This window comes from Triturus cristatus, chromosome 6 (genome assembly GCF_964204655.1).
Source record: "Triturus cristatus chromosome 6, aTriCri1.1, whole genome shotgun sequence".
NCBI lineage: Eukaryota > Metazoa > Chordata > Amphibia > Caudata > Salamandridae > Triturus > Triturus cristatus.
In genome coordinates, this window is record NC_140589.1 from 502,353,576 (window position 1) to 502,373,129 (window position 19,554).

The 19,554-nt window shown below is 42.7% G+C and overlaps 1 protein-coding gene across 1 annotated transcript in view; it reads right to left on the reverse strand.

Annotated features, from left to right (window-relative positions):
• Window positions 1-19,554, reverse strand: part of COL9A1 (collagen type IX alpha 1 chain) — a 377,557-nt gene that overhangs the window by 153,332 nt on the left and 204,671 nt on the right. Inside the window, exons 11-12 of the mRNA XM_085610911.1 lie at window positions 10,502-10,555; window positions 5,490-5,525 (exon numbers count right to left, since the gene is read on the reverse strand). Of these exons, the coding sequence (XP_085467037.1) occupies window positions 5,490-5,525; window positions 10,502-10,555 (90 nt within the window). The remainder of the gene's footprint in view (window positions 1-5,489; window positions 5,526-10,501; window positions 10,556-19,554) is intronic.

The following is a 19,554-nucleotide window of genomic DNA, read 5'->3' on the forward strand; positions in this document are numbered from 1 at the left end:
AAGTTTGGCCTGCTTTGTTTTACTTATAACTAAGTTCTGACGTGGATACCTGTTTTATTTGGCCTGTTTTTCATCAAGAGCTATCCGACTAAGGACGTTTCTACAATGTGATTGATGTGCTTGATGCATTTTATTTCCTGTGTATGTCATTTATAGTTTTATTCTGTCAAAACCGAATAAAGATGATTTAAGATGAGACAGTTCCTGTCCTTGTCCTCTACCTCTTCCATTTTTCCTCCTCAGAGGTGATAAGCCAGGTTAAGGTGCAACTGAGTGGAGAGGCCTCAACCTATTCTGTGCCATTGTTTTGGGTCTTACTGAAGGAAGCTCCCAGGCACATCTCTCTTTCCTGCTGACACTCGAGGACAAAGACTGTAGCTTCAACTGTCTGTAAGGAATACACAAAAAAGGGCAGAAACTACCTGAAAGTGGTCCCAGAGCTGGGACAGTGAATGTCCTTTCTCTCTCTGCAAACTGAGTATAAGTATCAGTCAATGTGACAGATTTCTCGTCGACCAATTGCAAGATCATACAAAAGTAGAGACTGAGAAAATCATCTGAGGTCCAGGGTTGAAGCAGTTGACTGCCAATTCCTCGTTGCCTTGTTCAAAAACAGAATCCTACATGTTTTTCTATCCTCTGCAAGGAGCTGTCTTGATCCACTTATAAAGACAGTGCCTGCTGACCGTACTGCCTGCTGAGGAGGGGTTTTGGAGGTACCCTTTTACAAAGGAAAAAGCCTCAAGGCAGGAAGAACTGAAGCTGGTCTGCAGTGGTCCACAGAAGGACCTACCCAGCCATATGGTGAGGCTTTGGCACAGACTTACTAACACTTTGCATCCGAACTGTGTCACGTTTTTGACGCAGCGCAGATAATAAATCCTTTTTTGGAGTTAAAAAAACACAGAAAAATTCGATTTGCCTTGCATCAAGTAGAAGATAGATAGGTAGAACATGGATGTTCTCATGCATCCACCCATGTATTTTGATGCAAACCCATACTTACAAAGACTTGTAAACATCGGCTTGAACTAAAAAATGGCATGCCTACCTGAGGCTCACGTGCAGTGGAGAAATATCTTTATTTCTGCTCATTATATCCTCTTTGTATGTCTGCAAAGGATAGTTTTTATGCAGGAAGGTACTCCTTCGTGCACAACAACTATCCTGACCTTAAAACACAGGCAGCCTTGCGCTATGGCGCTGATGCATGGAGAGAGGTGAAGTGTGCCATAGCTTTGTAAACAAGGCGCATTTCTGCTCTCTCTCTTTCATGTAACTCAGCACAGAAACTGCCCTTGCTGCTCTGTGTTGTGTGAAATCTTAGTAAATTGTCCCTAGTTCCCCTACAGTAGACTGTATCGTGACGTAACTTGCATCTCAAAGCTATGCATGCGTGTCAGTACTTTGAATTCCTTCCCCGGTCAGAAGGAAATAGAGACAGCAAGAGTGTCAATGAAGGGCAGGCCGGAATAGAAAACACCTGTGATGGGTTGGCACTGAAGAAAACTGCACATTGGTCAAAGTGAAATCTTTGTTTGTCTGGGTGGTGGGCCTGCACTTTGGCCTCAATAAAGATCCAGCAAAAGAGAATCCTCTCCCCAGGACTGGTGCGTGTGAGTGCAACTCTACCCACCCCTAACTTCTTCCCACACCACGCAATGTCTTTGGGATCAAGGCAGAGGGCTGCTCAAAGCCACACCAACTGAAGACAGCGAAACAGTCATCAAGGCTGAGGCAGCATCAGCACTGGTTTTTCCTGGAAACTGCGTCAAAGCCCACGTACGAGCAGAGTGGCAGTCTGGCATCTGCCAGCATCATCTAGCGGGAGAAGCCTGCACTTCAAGACTTACATGTACTAAGTACATTCAAGCTTTATGTGGTACCTACAAATATAACGTAAAAGTAATTCTTGCTTTGGCCAATAGTATCGTTCTTAATGCAGCCCTCTAGAGAATGACTTCGATTGTGTCCTGCAGGTTTTGCAGCTGTCAGTGTCACATTGAACTTGTCCTACTATCTGTGAACAGTCCATTTATTTATTTATTTTATTTTAGCAGTTTTGTATAGCGCGAACAAGACCCTTACAGGTATCAGAGCGCTTTACAGTACAGAGATAACAACAAAGAAAACATATAAGTATCGTGAAATAGGTGAGTACGGTAAAGATGAGCATACACGAGTATCACGTATTTACAAGGGAGTATCAAAGAATCACGTGAATTTGGCTAGAAGAATAGATTTCACTTCTTTTTTTTAAAAAAACTGCGGATGGATTAAGTCTCGTTTCTTGGGGTAAGGCATTCCAAATCCTGGGCGCCATTCCTGAGAAGGAGCGGTAGTATGTTTTCTGCTTGGAGAACCGTTGTGGTTTAAGCAGAAGATTGTTGGAGCTCCTAGTGGATCTGTTACCACCCGATAGTACCAATTTCTCCGCTAGGTATCTCGGTGTTTTGTGATGTAAGGCCTTATGTGTCATACAAGCGATTTTCAAATTAATTCTGGCCTCAAAAGGAAGCCAGTTGAGGGCACGAAGGTCAGGGGAGATGTGGCTGTTTCTTTTGGAGTCTGTGACGAGCCTAGCAGCTGTATTGATTGTGGCTCTTAAAGGAGCGGTCGTTGATCTGGGTAGGCCGCAGAGAGCAATACTTCCATAATCTACTTTGGGAATTACTAGAGATTGAACTGTCTGTTTAAAGTCTCTGGCCGGTATGAAGGGTTTTAGTTTTCTCAGGGTGTTAATCTGGAAATTAGCTCCTTTAGTTGCAGCGCTGATGTGCTTCTGCATATTTAACTTATTGTCCAAGGTTATTCCCAGTGATTTAGCTGAGTCAATGATGATAGGTTGACCATCGAGTGCTGTAATGTGCTTCATCCATTCAAGGATGGTGGTTGTTTGGTTGGGAGGAGCGATTAGGAGAAATTCAGTTTTTAGACTGTTTAGTTTTAGATGGTTTTCCGCCAACCAGATCTGTGTTTTATGGAGTGTTGAGTTAAGGGACTTGATGTCATCAAGTGAGTGGACTTTGATGTAGAGTTGTGTGTCGTCGGCATACATGTGATATTGGATGTTTGACGAATTGAGTAGCTCAGTGAGAGGTTCCATAAACATACTGAAGAGAGTCGGGGAGAGGGATGAACCCTGGGGTACTCCCAGAGTGACCAGGGAGGGGTTGGATAATGATTGGTTAATCTTGAATCTTTGTTTTCTGTTTTGGAGGAAGGACGTGAACCAGTTTAACACAGTACCAGATAGTCCCATCCTGTGTTTCAGGAGGTCTAGAAGATTGTCATGTTTGACTGTGTCGAAGGCTGAGGATAAGTCAAGCAGGACTAGCAGACATCCCTTGTTTTGATCCAGAATTTATAGTGTGTCATCAATTATGTGGGTCATGGCTGATTCTGTGCTGTGTCCTGATCGAAAGCCTGATTGGAATTGATCTAGCAGGTTGAAGTGATCTATGTGATTACTAAGCTGCACGTGGACACATTTTTCTAGCAATTTGGCGAGGGTCGAGATGTTGGAAATTGGGCGATAGTTATTCAGGTCAGATGGGTCCGCCAATGTTTTTTTTAGGATGGGGGATATCTGACCAACTTTGAGGATGTCTGGGATGATTCCTTGTGAAAGAGAAGTGTTTATAATCCTGGTCCATAGGGGCAATAGCAGTGGAGTGAAGGTTTTTAAATGGGTTGCTGGGAGAGGGTCTGTGAAGTGATTGGAAGGGTTCAGTGCTGTGATCATTTTTAAAATAGTTTCTTCATTGTAGAAGCTGAAGTCAGTCCAGGAGGCCTTGTTTTTGAGTACGAGCTTTGGAGAGCATATTCTCGAGATACTGGGTGTGGTCGGTGCATCACTCCTTTGTGGGCCAGTATGTGATAATAGATCGTTATGTAAGACTGTCTTTAGGTTTTCAGTCTTAGTTGAGAATTATGATGCAAGATCCTCACAGTTGGGAAGTGTTTCGGGATCAGCTTGGGGAGAGTGGGAGACACCCTTGGATTGAGCTTTGATTATTTCGAATAGTCTTTTGGGACGATTCTTGGCTTGGTCTAATTGTTGACGAATAAAGTCCGCTTTCAATCGTCTAATCTTTCTATATTAGGAATTTATTTTACTTCTTAGCAATTTGAGGTGGGCAGCAGATGGAGCAGCTCTCCATTGTCTTTCAACGGTTCTTAGAGCTCTTCTGTCTTCATTTAGCCTACCATCCTGAAGTTAATACTAGTTTGCTTCCTACACATTTGTTCCCCCGGAGATGATTATGTATTTTTTACTTTCTGTGTTTTCATGTGCAGTATTTGGCTGTGTCATATGATTACTTTTCTTGCAATTATTTCATAGCTGGTATGACATTCTTCTGATGAAGTCTTGGGCTGCTCTTCCTGCTAATCTGACGATCCACTTAGTATTACGTTTTGTGTCCAACAGTAGGTACACCACAGGATGTAAGAGACAAACAGCTCTCATTGTCACAATTTGTGCACAGTAAACCCTGACTGCTTAGGGCTCCTGAAGATTTCCGACACCCACACACATATCAGTTTGAGTCCATTCACAAACTTATCACCAAAACGATCCCACGTTACTTCTGGCAGGATTAACCCCCTTTCCGAGGTAGGAAGAACAGAACACTCCCAAAGATTGTGGGGATATTGGGAGAAAGGTTTCTGCATGGAAAAATGATTTCTTGATGGGCAACAAATACATTAAAAGCATACAATATGCCATAACACAAAGGTGATGACTTTCCAGGGATGTTTTTTTAATCTATTTGCATTGGAAAAATTCCATTGCCTATAAGAAGATGGTCACTCAGTTGTCACATGATTGTGACTGGAAAATTGCCACTAGGGCAGAATTCCAAGCACATTTTTGCAATTATATAATAAAATTCTGAAAAGTGTTAATTTAGTTTTTTGTTGGAGCACAAATAGTCGGGCCTATGTAATAAGTCTTTTGTCATTGAGGGTAGCAATATTTCTCAAAGAAGATACGGGACTGCAACTTCTTGATATGGAGTGGTTTGAGCTTTGATATTATTCATGAAACTCATTCACATAGTTCCCTTTTCACTCACATCCTTATTCATTGCCATACTTCTTGATATCCTAATATTTAGGTTTTATTAACATTTAGCTACTTTCATTTCCTGTGATGGATATTGCTCACTGCTGCACTGGTTGATATGTGCTCTCCAGTGCCTGTTGGGCGTTCAAAAAAATATGTTGATGGGGAAATGGTAGGATTTCACTCTTGCAATTATTCTGAAATCTGCATTAAGAGACTTGTTATCAGCTGCCATAATATGAGTCACATTCCTTGTAAAACAACACAAGAACAGGTCTTTAGTCATTCGTTTTCCCCATCATTCCTTTCGTTACTTTGATCATATAACCCAGTCACATCTTTCATCAATACTGAGTCATTTAATGTATTACAGGTAAGTGCAATAATTTCTGTGTAAGTGTTAGGATGAATTACTCACAACAAGTCCACGTTCTCCAGGAAGGCCAGGCTCACCCTGAAAGTAAGTGGGAAATAAACATACATGTGAATTTTCAATGATGTTTTTATTTCAGCAGATTATTGGCAGTAACCTTTACTGATTACGTTTGCAATGAAAATGTGGTGCCGGTGTGGTTGTATGTCCTTTCCTAAATATAAATCTCTAAATCCTGGAAGACAACTGGGCTGAAGACGCTGAATATAATAGTTCATTTGTATGGATCTAAAACCCTCATCCTGAAACCAGAATGTCGCACACATTTGGGCCAGTTCTTAAAAGTATGTTTGAGTCTGTAAAAGTTTCCTAAAGGAACACTCTTTCACATACTCCTGCATGCCTTTGTGGTTCTGCTCTGAAATGCCCAACTCCCTAATGGTAAGAAATGCAAAGCAGGAATGGTCCTTTCTAGTTGTACAGACAGCCTATGAATATTTCTTAAATATTACCATTTTATCCCTATTTTAGATATTTTGGGGCTAATTCAGATACGCATGTAAGACTACCAAAAGATTATTACAGGAACACTACTTTATATGCCCCAAAATGCCCAGGTGATGAGGCTCCAAAGTTCCTGGTTGATTTTAGTTCTGACCCTTTTCTGTAGAAGAAACAAGTACTCTGTACATTTTTGTTACTCAAATAAATACACAGTAAAACAAAACAAAATAAGGCTTTCGTGCTAAAATATTGGTTGCACAATTTATCTTATGGATTGACATTTCTAAAATAGATTTATGATTTCTTTAAAATTAAAAGATACTGAAATTTAGTTGGCAGTATAGCTCAACACAAATCTAATTTTGGTTTTGGGATTACCAGTCCTCAGATATGACAAAATCAACAGCAACAGACAATCAATGATGCTCAGCTCACATGTGTCCTTTTCGATGACTTTGAGCATTGCCTTTGCGATTTGTTATTACAGACGTAAGTCAAAAATGATTCTTGGCAGAAATAGCTAATTTGAAAAAAATTTTGCCGTGTCCATGCTGAAGCTACACATGGGAAGCCCTATTCATTTGCCACTCATTTGCATAATGTACCATCAAGTCCCCAGAAGATCAATATGGTCACTTGTAAGGTATTCGAAACTTAGGTAAACAAAATCTATTGAAATCAATAATCTGACTGAAGAAATGGACAAAGTCATACTACCCACCTATCACTTCTTGGGCAAAATATGTCAATTTTGCGGATAAATGCAGGAGGGGGTTGACATAGAGTACCATATTCTTGTTTAACCTTAAAAGCGTCATAAACCGCTAATTCTCGATGTCATAACACTCTTTTCTCTAACCTTTTGTGTCTTACATTTAGTCTGCCAAAGTTGCATGATAATGCATATTTATAATGATATTGCATCCGTCCTTTGGGCTTTTGCTTTCCCAATTCTGCTATTTGCTCTAATGTTGTTTTCTGAACTGTTGTTTTCCCCGGAAAGGACTTTGAAAATGTGCAAATAAATTTCAGTTTGAAACATTTGCCAAAGAGACGGACTAGCCATTGTGGAACAGAAAGACTTCCCACCGGGCACTTCATGTAAAAGCTGAGAGAAGAGCAGCATTTTTCAAAGACACCAGGAGGCATGTTTATGAGATGGGCTGCGTAGCTCTTGAATCATGCAACGTGGTGCAAGCGTAATACTAGTCCAAGATGAGATTTATGAAGTCACGCAAGGGCACCTCTGGAGTAACGCAATGCAATCGCAAATCACATTATTGCATTACTCTACCCTTGGAAGGCATTTTATGGGTATTGCGTGGGTGTTGCAAACACAAGATGATGAACGGAGTGCTGAAACTTTTCAAACACTCACCCCAGTCAAGAGATCTGAGTTAAATCCATCGTTTTATTTCTGTTTTTTTTTACAGAGTTCTATATAGCGCGAACTTGACCTGTATCGGGTATCAGAGTGCTTTACATAGCAACAGTTGGGTTACATGAGGACACATTCATCATTTTTGTTAGGCATGGGGAGATTAAGTGATTTGCCCAGAATCACAGGATGTTCAGCGTCATTGCCGAGACTCGAACCCGGTTCCCCAGATTCGAGGTGAACCGCCCTAGCCGTTAGGCCAACTTCTCTCTTTTGCTCACCATACCCTCTCAGTTTGGACCCAGCCCAGACGCAGTCTGTACATGTAACAGCGGTGGGGTGGTGGTGCTGCGCGGGTGGGAGAGTTTCGAGGGACAATCAGAAGGAAAATAAATAAATAATTAATGTTTCCCTTTGCATCGACCCTCGACATCCCCCCCATGCGGGCCCATGGATATACCATTGTTACTTGCATGGACTGCGGCTGACCCAGCCATATGAAAATCAGTCTTGATCCTGCTCCCCATGCGAACAGTCCAGCCTGAACTGCCAGGCCAAGTCTTCCTTGGACTGGAAACAAGCATCCTGGGACCAGTTCCACAGAGTATCACTCCTCATCAGCCAGGCTAGCTTGAATCCAGTGCACAGCGAGAAAGGGACCTATGTCTGGGCATACCCTTGGCCACTTGGGGCAAAGATAGCAAGCACAACAAGATGATGGACAGAGAGCTGAAACGTTTAAACTCTGACCCGCCAGTCAAGAGATCAGGGTTAAATCCATTGTTCTTTTGCTCAGCATGCCACCCTAGTTTGGATCCAGCCATATGCAAATCAGTTTTGACCCTGCTCCCCATGGGGACATTCCAGCCCGAACTGCCAGGTCAAGTCCTCTCTGGACTGGAAACAAGCACCCAGGGACTGGTTTCGGTGTATCACCCCTAATCAGCCAGACAAGCTTGAATCCTGTTGCGTAGCAAGCAAGGTGCCCATGTCTTGGCATACCCTTGGCCACTTGGGGGGAACATAGCAAACACAACAAGATGAGAGACAGAGTGATGGCACTTTTCAAACACTCATCCCCAGTCAAGAGATCTGGGTTAAATCTATTGTTCTTTTGCACACCATGCCACCCCAGTTTGGACCCAGCCATATGCAAATCAGTCTTGACCCAGCTCCCCATGGGAACAGTCCAGCCTGAACTGCCAGGCCAGGTCCTCCCTGGACTGGAAACAAGCATCCTTGGCCCGGTTTCTGGGTATCACCCCTCATTAGCCAGGCTAGCTTGAATCCAGGCCCACAGTGAGCAAGGGACTCCTGTCTGGGCATACCCGTGGCCACTTGGGGCGAACACAGCAAACACAACAAGATGATGGACGGAGTGCTGAAACTTTTCAAACACTCATCCCAGACAGTATTCCCACGCAACTACCATGTTTTTGACACATTCCCAGATTTACGAGAACTAGTAAACCTGGGAATGTGCCAAAAAGTTATGCCTTCGCAGGTGAGGCGTAATGAGGAGAAATATCTATATTTCTCTTGGTTACTTCCTCTTTCTATGTGTGCTGCATTCGACAGCACATATAGAAAGAGGACTATGCCTCTCAGGATTGTTTATGTGCAGGAAAGTGCCCCTTCTGCACCAAAACAATCCTGCATGCAACAGAGGCACACTTGCAACATGGTGCAAGGGGGCCTGCGTTGAAGCTAGACAGCCAAAATGGTGCCAGTTTAGGGTCAAGGATAGGAATGCCCCGTATTATTTTAAATATGGCGCATTCCTACACTTCTACTGTAATGCAGTGCAGCAAGCTGATATGCTGTGCTGCACTGTGCCACATTTACATAGATATGCCCCTTGTATTAAATATTTCCCAAACTGTTATTTTCTACAGTTTCACCATAAAGTAAGGATTTAATTTCAGGTTAGAATCAATGCATCTGAATCTAAACACTGCAATCATGATCACTATATTCCAGAAAAATGTCCCCTTTTCTCGATTCTATACTCCAAGGGCCAGATTTATTAAGATTTTCTGTTACCCTTCTACCATGCAATGTGGCGCAAGGGTGACACAAAACTTAAATGAAATTTGTCAAGTCATGCAGGGCCACCTTGCGTGGACCTCCATGGTTTGATAAATCTATAGTAGCGCAAGGCAGTGCAAATCGCTTCAGTGCGTTACTCTGCGGCAGGGAGGCATTCCATGGGTGGAGAGTGGGTAGTCCCATGCATCCACCTATGGATTTTGGCATCCCCAGATTTACCATTAGAGGTAGATCTGGGAATGCGTCAAAATGCTACGCCTCCCCAGGTGAGGCATTACGAGAAAAAATATCTTTATTTCTCCTAGTTCTTTCCTCTTTCTATGTGTACTGCATTTTGTTGCACATGTAGAAATAGGAACATGCTTCAAAGTATTGTTTTTGTGCAGAAAGACACAAAAACAATCCTGCCTACAATGCTAGGCAGCCAGCCAAAAGTGCACCAGTGCTACGAAAGGAGAGGAATTTACAGTAAATGGTAAATACGGCACATTTCTGTCCTTTCCCTTTCATGCAGCGTCGTGCCGCCAGGTGACTTGTGGCATTTTGCTGCATGAAAGAATAATAAGTCTGGCCCCAAATTTATTCTAGTCTTTTTTATAAAGGGATGCACCAATGTACCCAAACCTACACTACTTTCATGTCAGTCTCTTTGTCGATGGATCCATAGTAAACTTGCGTTTACATTTCTGCTACTCTATTTCTAGAAGGGTCCACAATGTACATGAGCCATCATCTTGCCTTCATACTAGCCTCTTGTAAGAGAAAATGCTCCAAGCTCTTGAGTCTGTCCCCTTCATTCATGCCGTGTTGTTTATGGAAAGATTCAGCATGCAGCCAAGTCCACACTCTGCATATATAATATTCTCATTTAAAGGGATGCAACTTGCAACTATGTCTATATATTGCATTAAGCCTCTTTTTGGAAAATTCCACAATGCATCCACTATGCTTTCGAGTTAACACACTCTATAAATGACCATTTATTTCTAGAAGACCACACCCTACAGTCAAATGAACTCATTATATAAAATGGTTCACAGTTCTTGGTAGGCGGCTTCTATTGAGGGCTTAGCGGCTCTCTAGCTTGTTTGATGTACACTTAAATCGCAATCACAATTGTAATTACCTTTGGTCCTCGTGGCCCACCAGGTCCAGGTGCTCCCTCCGGCCCAGTCAGTCCCTAGAGGAGTCAAATGAGAAATTAGAGATCACAAATATGTGGATGGTGAAGCTATTTTCTGTATTTTACATGGTTGAGATTGACTGCTAAACCCACCAACAGGATAGGAAAGAAATCTGTAAAAGGTTTGGTAGGACAAAGTCGCGAGCAACTTGTAGAAATTCTGTTTAAAACTACAGCTGCCAGTTGTCTACTAAACACATACCAAGCCAAAGCCATGCAATACCATATACATTTTTGACTGGGGTACTTTTGTAAGAAAAACATTACAACTTTAATTTTTTTTAGTTATTTACCTATGAATATATGTGAGCATTTTAAAATGGATTTTTAATTTAGCACAGAGTTAGCCAAGAGTGAGTAGAACTGCATGGTACAAATATAATCAATATAATCCTAATGTAATAAAGATAAAATATATATACATGCATTAGTTACATAAAGCTATCCTTTTTTAAAATACTTGGGTCGGGCTCATGTGCCTACAAGGTCACCCGTTTGGGTTGCCCGTCAGCAGAGGCAACATCTTCCCTGTATTTAAAAATGTGTATTAGAGCTTGAGAGAATGATTTAGTAAATGAGAACATGTTGTAATTATGCTGCTTCTTCTCCGACACTGCTCTTGCCCCCACACTCTGCCCTTGCACTCTTCATCCTTTCATTCATTAGCAAATTAATCTAGCCATCAATTCATGCACTCCTTCACCCATTGTACCATCTGTCTGTGTACTAACTTGTATAGTTGTCTGCGAATTATTATGTATCCAGGGCAGTAATTGGCTAATTAACTGCGTATTAACAATTTTCTCCCCTTTACACTTCCATCCTGTGAAAAAGAACCATCAGATTGTGTCTACTGTGGTACTCCGTGGAACTTAGTAGCATGAAAGCCGACTGTAAAAGGCTCCAAAGAAGGTTGCGGCAATCCAAAATCCCTGAAGATAAAGAAGCCTATAAGTTAGCACTTACCAGGTATCAGAGACAAATCAGATTAGCCTGGAAAAGTTATATTTCTAGTAAAATTGAGCGGGTGAGTAACTCGTCCAAAGAACTTTTTAAAGTGCTCAATGGCTTCACTAAGTCGCGTGCCTGTTACTATGCCAACCCTATATCACAACTATGTGACTCTTAAAGAGATTCCTTTGAGGAGAAAATAGATGCCATATACCAGAATTTTACCAACTGCCCAAGTCAAATAAATGTAACCAGCTTCAGTATGCCCCCTCCTGACATTACTTCTTATTTAGATAGGTTTGAACCTTTTACTTTAGATCAAATTCAGGAGCTGTTGACAAGCAACCAAATCATGCTCTCCCTCTGACTTATGCCCCCAAGGAACTCTGCTAGTCTGTTGACCATGATTGCACCTACCATCATTACCCTTTTCAACCTATACCTAGACACAGTTAAACTTCCCCTACATCAATAATAAAAAAATCCCTTCGCAGCTCCAAAAAACCTATCCAAGTATCGTCCTATCTCGCTTGTCCCACTACTGACAAAATCTTTGGAAAGTCTAGTCAATAAGCATCTTAGGACATTTCTGGAGGACAATAAGGTTACTAACTCCTCCCAATCTAGATTCGGAGCTTGCCATAGCACTGAGAATGTGTTGGTGGCGTTACTGATACCATCCACCTATCCTTAGATGCTGGCTCTCCACCATGCTGCTGCTGCTGGACTTATCAGCAGCCTTCGATACAGCATCTCACGCAATACTTATCTGCAGGTTGTGTGAGACAGGCATCAGTGGTAAACCCTTAATATGGCTTGTTCACTTCTTAGATAGCCGGACACAGATGATTACTCTGGGCTCTTTCAAGTCTCGCACCATTCCCATCAATAAGGGGGTCACCCGGGGCTCATTGTTGAGCCATACGTTACTCAACATCTATGTGGCCCCCTCGCCCTGATTGTTAAATCTTGTGGCTTCGTTGTTTTACCATAAACAGATGATACCCAGCCAATCATCTTGTTTGGCCAGGACCTTGATGGGGAAAAACATTGTTTCATAGACTGCATGAGAAGGATTGCTGCCTGGATGACGGCGAACTGTCTCCAATTGAACAGTGAGAAAAAGAAGAAACTGTTGTTTGGTAAATCCTAGTGGCTCTTTTCATCTGACTGGTGGCCCCCTGACTTGGTGCAGCCCAGCCTCCCAAGCAAACGTTTTTGAAAAACCTTGGTATCAATCTAGTTCAGAACCCATCTATGAATCTGTGGTGCTTGCTTTGCCACCATGCTGGTATTGAAGAAACTATTTCCTTGGCTTCCATCTTCTGCTAGAAAATCTCTGGTTCAAGCATTAGGAATATGTTGGCTTGACTAAGGTAATGCCCTGCTAGTGTCCCCCAATGACACTCTGTTATCCAAACTTCAGGGGGTGCAAAATACTGCAGCTTGCCCAGTTTGTAACCGTACTGCAGGCTCTCCCTCACCTCCTACGCTGGGAGCCTTACATTGGCTGCCGGTCAGGAAACATGCGGGTTTCAAGCTCTGCTGTCTTACCAACAAGTCTTCGATGGGTAGGGCCCCCACTTACTCAAAGAACAAACTGTGTCATTATCATCCCGCTAGAAATGTCAGATCTAGCACCAAAGCCCTGCTGACCGTCCCCCGCATTTGCACTTCTAGATTTGGCGGAAGACCCTTTTCCTTCACTGCCCCTTCAGCTTGGACTCAACTTCCGCACTACAGCCGCACTTGTTCAGACTTTGCGAACTTTAAAAAACTTTTGAAGACCTGGTTGTTTTAGTTAGATGCTGGACCCTGTGTTTGCAAGATAGTTTGATAGTTAGTGTGATAATTACATACCAAGTCTGAAGCCTTTATTAAAACTCATGCAGTCTTTCATTCCTGATAGCAAGAGCATTTCACTATTTTGCCATATTGAATGTTGCTTTGGACTAAATCTGTTGTGTTATTCTGTTCCTAGAAAAAGGAGAATATATTTTGACAATTTAAACCCAGAGTATTATGTTTCTATAGTTAATTGGAGCAGAAGTTGAAGAGAATATTATCCAGGTATGAAATAATCAAATGATCAGAGAACAAATGCCAAGTGAGTACAATTTCCACTGAGTGCGAGGATGTACAATAGGGAACTTCAGCCTATGGTAATATTGACTCTCTTCGACGAAAATACTGTAAAAATAGGGCAAGTTAACTCTGACCCACGTGTTTTGTACTACATCAATAAATATTTGCATAGGTAAGTTGTGCCCAAGCATTCAAACTTGAAGAGGTGAGACCTGGTATACACCAAATCTCACAACTCCATGACATATTCAGTGTAAATTCCTATTAAGATATTTATGAGGGCATTTATATGCCTGCAGTAATGCTCATAAAGCGAGGGCAATATACCAAGATCGTAAATAGCTGAATCGAATCTGAAATCTACGAAATAAAAATAGTTGTTTGGAGATTATATTCAAAATTGGAAGATGCAGAACTGATTGAGTCAGTCTCTAAGACAAAGTAAAAACTTACACTAAAGGCTATACAATAAGAATATGCGTATACTAATATGTTTCCTGGATTCTGGAAGTTTTCACTTAACTGCCTAGAGTTTCTCCTTTGATGCTGTACACTACTTTGGCTGATTGGCTAGGCACCCATACTCAGAGAAAAGGTCTCTGGTGCTGTGCTGGACTGGCCATGTGACTTTCCAACCTAATCAGTACTTCAGAAGTACTGATTACTTCTATAGAAGTAACAATTGGCTTGCCACTGATTAAACGATGAGCTATTTGTCGATGCCTTCTGAGTACTGGGGAAGTTTCTGGAGCAGGGTGGTGATTTTACCTGCATTCAGGATTAACAGAAAAGTGAACTGAAGATAATGTCTGGGTAGTGAACAATGGCACCGTGCCTCATTGAGAGCAGCACTACGCAAATGTAATGCCTACCCTTATATACTAAGGCATGTGGTTAGAACTATTTTGAGCCAACAATTGCCAACATTAGTGTTCTCAAAAAGAAAGATGTTATTAAGGTAAGTCTTGTATTTACAGCGACAGTTCAAGCGGCACTCAAAGAATTCACAAAAGTGAAAAAGAAACTACAGGGAGAAAAAATACCATATGAGATGCTGTACCCAGCGCAATTGCCAATTGACCTAGGGGGCAAGCAGTAAATCTTCACAACTCCCAAAGCGGCAATGAAGTATATCAAAGCACATTGGGACAAGCGCAACACATGGAAAGAAACTGGACCCAAAGACGACACAGGCGACGAGTAGAAACCAGAAATCAGCCCAGCAGGATGCGGAGAACAGAAGTGAAACATACAATGAGTCGAAGAACCTGGAAAGGGAGGATGATTAACCAATAAATTAGTAGAGGCAGCACAGCCAAAGCAGAACCAAAGTAAGGCGGCCAAGCAGACCCACACAGATGTTGATATGTGATATCTGTTGTTGCCTTTAAGGATACAGCACAAGAATAACGGGTAATATAAAACAGTGGTCCCCAAAACTGAAGATTGACCCATTGGACAGCATGAATACGGTATCTTGGCCACCTCCGTACACCTGGAGGGAGATAAGGCCTCTAGCGACCCTCAGAGGGTATACCCCAAATGTTAAAGTATAAATGTTGGGTTGTTAAGGGCGCATGGGTTGGCTTTAGCATGATTGGGGTGCTGAAGTGGGAGAGGGGGGAGGAGAGGTTGTAGTTGTTGTATGTGGGGGCAATGCATCACACTGCAAGTTCAATAGGAATCTCCTTGCTGGTTCACCCACAAGCTTCCCCACAGACATCAAACGCCACAAATAAATTAGAGACAAGACACCCGGGCCAACTTAGATTCTTGACCTGGAATGTCCGAGGCCTCAATAACCCAAAGAAAATGAGGAAAGTTTTAGCTTACTTGGACCGAAACAAAATACAAGTTGCACTATTACAGGAAACGCACTTAGCACGGACCACGGAACACAAAACAGGAAGCGGATGAGCGACAGTAAGAATTGCCTCATCCTACTCCTCTTACTCCAGGGGGGTACTTTTGCTTATAAAAAAGGGACACTCCCTTCATGCTCACACACACCAAAACAGATGACCAAGGGAGACATATTATAGTGCAGGGATGCCTTGGGGGAACTAGAGTGACAATAGTTAATGCATATGGCCCAAATGTCGACGAGCCTGAATTTTATACCAAAATATGGATGGGGCTAAATACATTGCAGGTGGAGGCACCACTGTGGGAAGGAGACCTAAATATGTACATAGATCCTGAGCTGGACAGATCGGCCACAACAGTGTAGCAAGGGAAACGGGCAGCCCAGGTGATGAGACAACATGTCTGACTTTGGGGCGGTGGATGTGTGGAGAGCATGCAATCCAGATACTAGGGAAGGGAGATACATATCGGCAGTACATAACACATGGTCTCCCTGGATTACTGGTTAGCAACGTGGGAGGTATGCACGTGGACGGTACAGGTAGCTCACCTACCGAGAACACTGTCAGACCGTGCCCCGGTTCTGCTGGAGCTCCAAATCCCCACATATAGGCGTCCGCCCTTCCAATTGCGACTGCAGGCCTCATCCGTACTACACATGGTATTTAAAGACAGTATAGGGAACACAATCGTAAGATATTTTCAAGAAAATGAGGGATCATAGGAAGGAGCCAGGATATTATGGGAAGCCTTCAAAGCCACTATTCAAGGAGAATGCATTGGGGTGCAGGCCGGAGTCTTGAAATCGCTATGTATGCATTTGGGCAATATTGAAAGTACACTGAAAATATTAGACTAGAGATATGCATGAAATCCAGATTGTAAGATATTGGCAAAAATGAGGGAATCTCATAGGGAATATTATAATGTACCTGGTGGGCAGGAGGTACTACAAATGGAAAGCAAGATCATATGGTGAGGGAGGGGAGCAAGGACACTCCTTAGCAGTGAAAATTGCTAAACCAAAGAAACAAACACATATTACTGAAATAACAAATACAACTGGAGATGCGTACCACGACACTCAGGCCATCCTATCCCAATTTACAGATGTTTATAGTCAATTGTATGGGCCGTGGGTGCCGGTGAGTGTGGAAGATACCACTAGCTACCTAGAGGACAAAGCTCTGGCATGGCTGTCACACAGCCAGAGAGAATACCTGATAGAGCCAATAACTATAGAGGAGGTGGTAGAGGCCATACGCAACTTACCTAATGAGAAAGCGTCCAGAGGGGACTGCTTAACCAAGCAAATTTTACAAGACATATGCAGACACCCTAGCGCCACATCTACATGCTATGTATATGGAAGCATATGAAAAACAGATACTCCCACCGACACTGCGTGATGCCCTAATAATCACGGTGCTAAAACCAGATAAGGAGCCGGAAGGATGTGATTCATACAGACCATTGTCACTAATAAATTTAGACACAAAAATACTGGCTAAGATACTGGCTATGCATTTAAAGCCACTCCTGCCCAACTCAGTCCTACCAGACCAATCGGGTTTTGTGCCCACTTGTTCAACAACATATAATTTACGAACATTATTTGCCGTCCTGCACCAACTGGATCCGAAGCTTAAGGTGGTAGCGGTGCTGCTGGATGCCGTCAAAGCATTTGTTTCCGAACAATGGGACTATATGTTCACGGTGCTCCAGCGCATGGGGATGCCGCTGGCATTTCTGCAGTGGATCTACCTGTTATATAGTAACCCAATGGCTCGAATACATGTCAATGCTGAAATCTCCGAACCATTCAGGGTTTATAGAGGAACTAGACAAGGCTGCCCCCTATCACCAATACTGTTCACGCTAGCACTGGAACCATTGGCATGTGTGAAACGACAGAGATACGCGGACGCAGCCATGCTATTTGGACAGCGTCGCCTAGCCAGATCCCTATATGGGGATGACATGGTCCTGTATGTATGAGATCCGGAAACACAACTGGCACCATTGATTTGAAAATACATGCGATTCGAATGGTATACCGGACTGAGCATCAACTGGAACAAATCAGTGGTGTTCCCCCTCACGCAAATCACAGTACAACACATATTAGAATATCCCTTAAAATGGAGCCTCGAGCCCATCAAATATCTCGGTGTGTGGAGATATAGAGACCCAGAAATGGTTATAAGGCAAAACTACGGAAAGGCAATGGTGAAGCTGGAGAAACAAGTGGGTAGATGGATACAGCTGGTTCTTTCATTAGCCGAATGAACAGTGGTCATGAAAATGGTAGTATTACCCAGGTTCCTGTACCTGTTTGTCAATATCCCTGTAGCGCTGACAATAGATTTCTTTAAGTCCCTAAAAACACGTTTTGTACGTTTGATATGTTTGGCATGGGTGGGTATAGGCGGTCAAACAACCCAGGGGCATCTAGACTACTTTGACATCGCTGTACGAACAGGGGGGAATGGGAGCTCCGGATATGCATTTATACTACCTCAGTGCACAAGCGCAATTCGCGCACAATTGGTATTTCCCTACACAATATCTGCCACATCTGGGGGTAGAGAACGATGACATACACTCGACGCCCCTCACGGCGATACTACTATATGAGCGCCCAGGGATAACCAGACTAGACATCAACACTGTTCATAGCACATCAAAGGACTGGTGCGCACACTGCGCTAGGGCGAAGAAGACAACTATGTATGCACCAGCGCTGCTGCTGATATCTCATCCTGAGATATCAGCGACACAAGATCCGAAAGCACAGGAAATATTAGCAAATGCAGGCCTAACCACAGTAGGAGACCTATACAAGTGCGGGTCACTTCTAACACAGGATGAATTTGGGACATCACAGCCGCAGACACCACTGGTAGTGTTTACATACATTAGAGTCCCAGCGGCGGTATGATCACTATACCTGCAATTCCCAGATGACCCTGACACACTAGATGCACTACAGATGATGCTGCCAAGTAGCTCAAGTAAACACCTTGTGACACAACTATACAAGACATCTCAAAGAGAGACAAAGGACAGCGTAGGAGCTGGCCTAGACAGTTTGAATGAAGTACTGGACCCACCCTTGACACAGGAGAACTGGGAGACATGTTTCAGACTTACTGGGAAGCTCATGGCAAACTGCAATCTGAGGATAATACATTTCAAATACCTACATCAGCCATATTACACACACTGAAACTGCATAAAATTGGATTGAGGTGGATTCTAGATGCACCAGATGTGGGACACTGGAAGCAGACTTCATGCACATGGCCTGGTCCTGCGCACTTATTTATGGGTTTTGTATACAGGTGGTACAAGTGATGTCCGAAAAGGTGGGTGAATGCATACATTGCACCCCACAGCTATGCCTATTGGGTCTGGTCGACACTCTAAAGCCAGGAAATCGGAAATTAATTAGTAGAATAACACTATTAGCCAAGAGATGGGTGGCTAGGCTCTGGGGGAGAGGGGCGGCTCCTAGGGTGGAACAATGGATAAAAGATATTGTCCATTGTAGAGATTAGTTAAATGTGCATGCGGAAGAACTGCTGGTAGCATCTCGACCAAATGATGTATGGGGCCCAGTCACAGCTTATCTATTAATATTGCATTACGAGAATCCGCCACAGAGTCAGGAATAAACAAACTCTGGTCTAGGAGGTGATAGGAATTGGTGTGTGCCCATGGGGGAGGGTGGATGGGGGAGAATGAGGAGAAAAATATAAAGATCAAAAATAAAGGATGTACAGAAGAATGCCCGCACTGTTATGTAAGATGTTTATGTCATGTGAATAAAAGGATAAATACATTTAAAAAAAAAAAAAAGGTTAGTCTAGTATATTTCTTGTAACATTCAGGTCAAAGCTCTCTTCTAAAAAATAAATACTTTATTATAATAAGTGAAAGACAAAATTTTTATATGTGACATACTCCTCACAAACCCACTAAAAAGGGTAAAGTGGGTGTTTTTTAGATAATAGTAATTCTCATTGTTCACTGGAAACTTTTTTGGATAAATATTCCTCATTTTGGAGCATTTTACTGATGCAAGAGCTAAA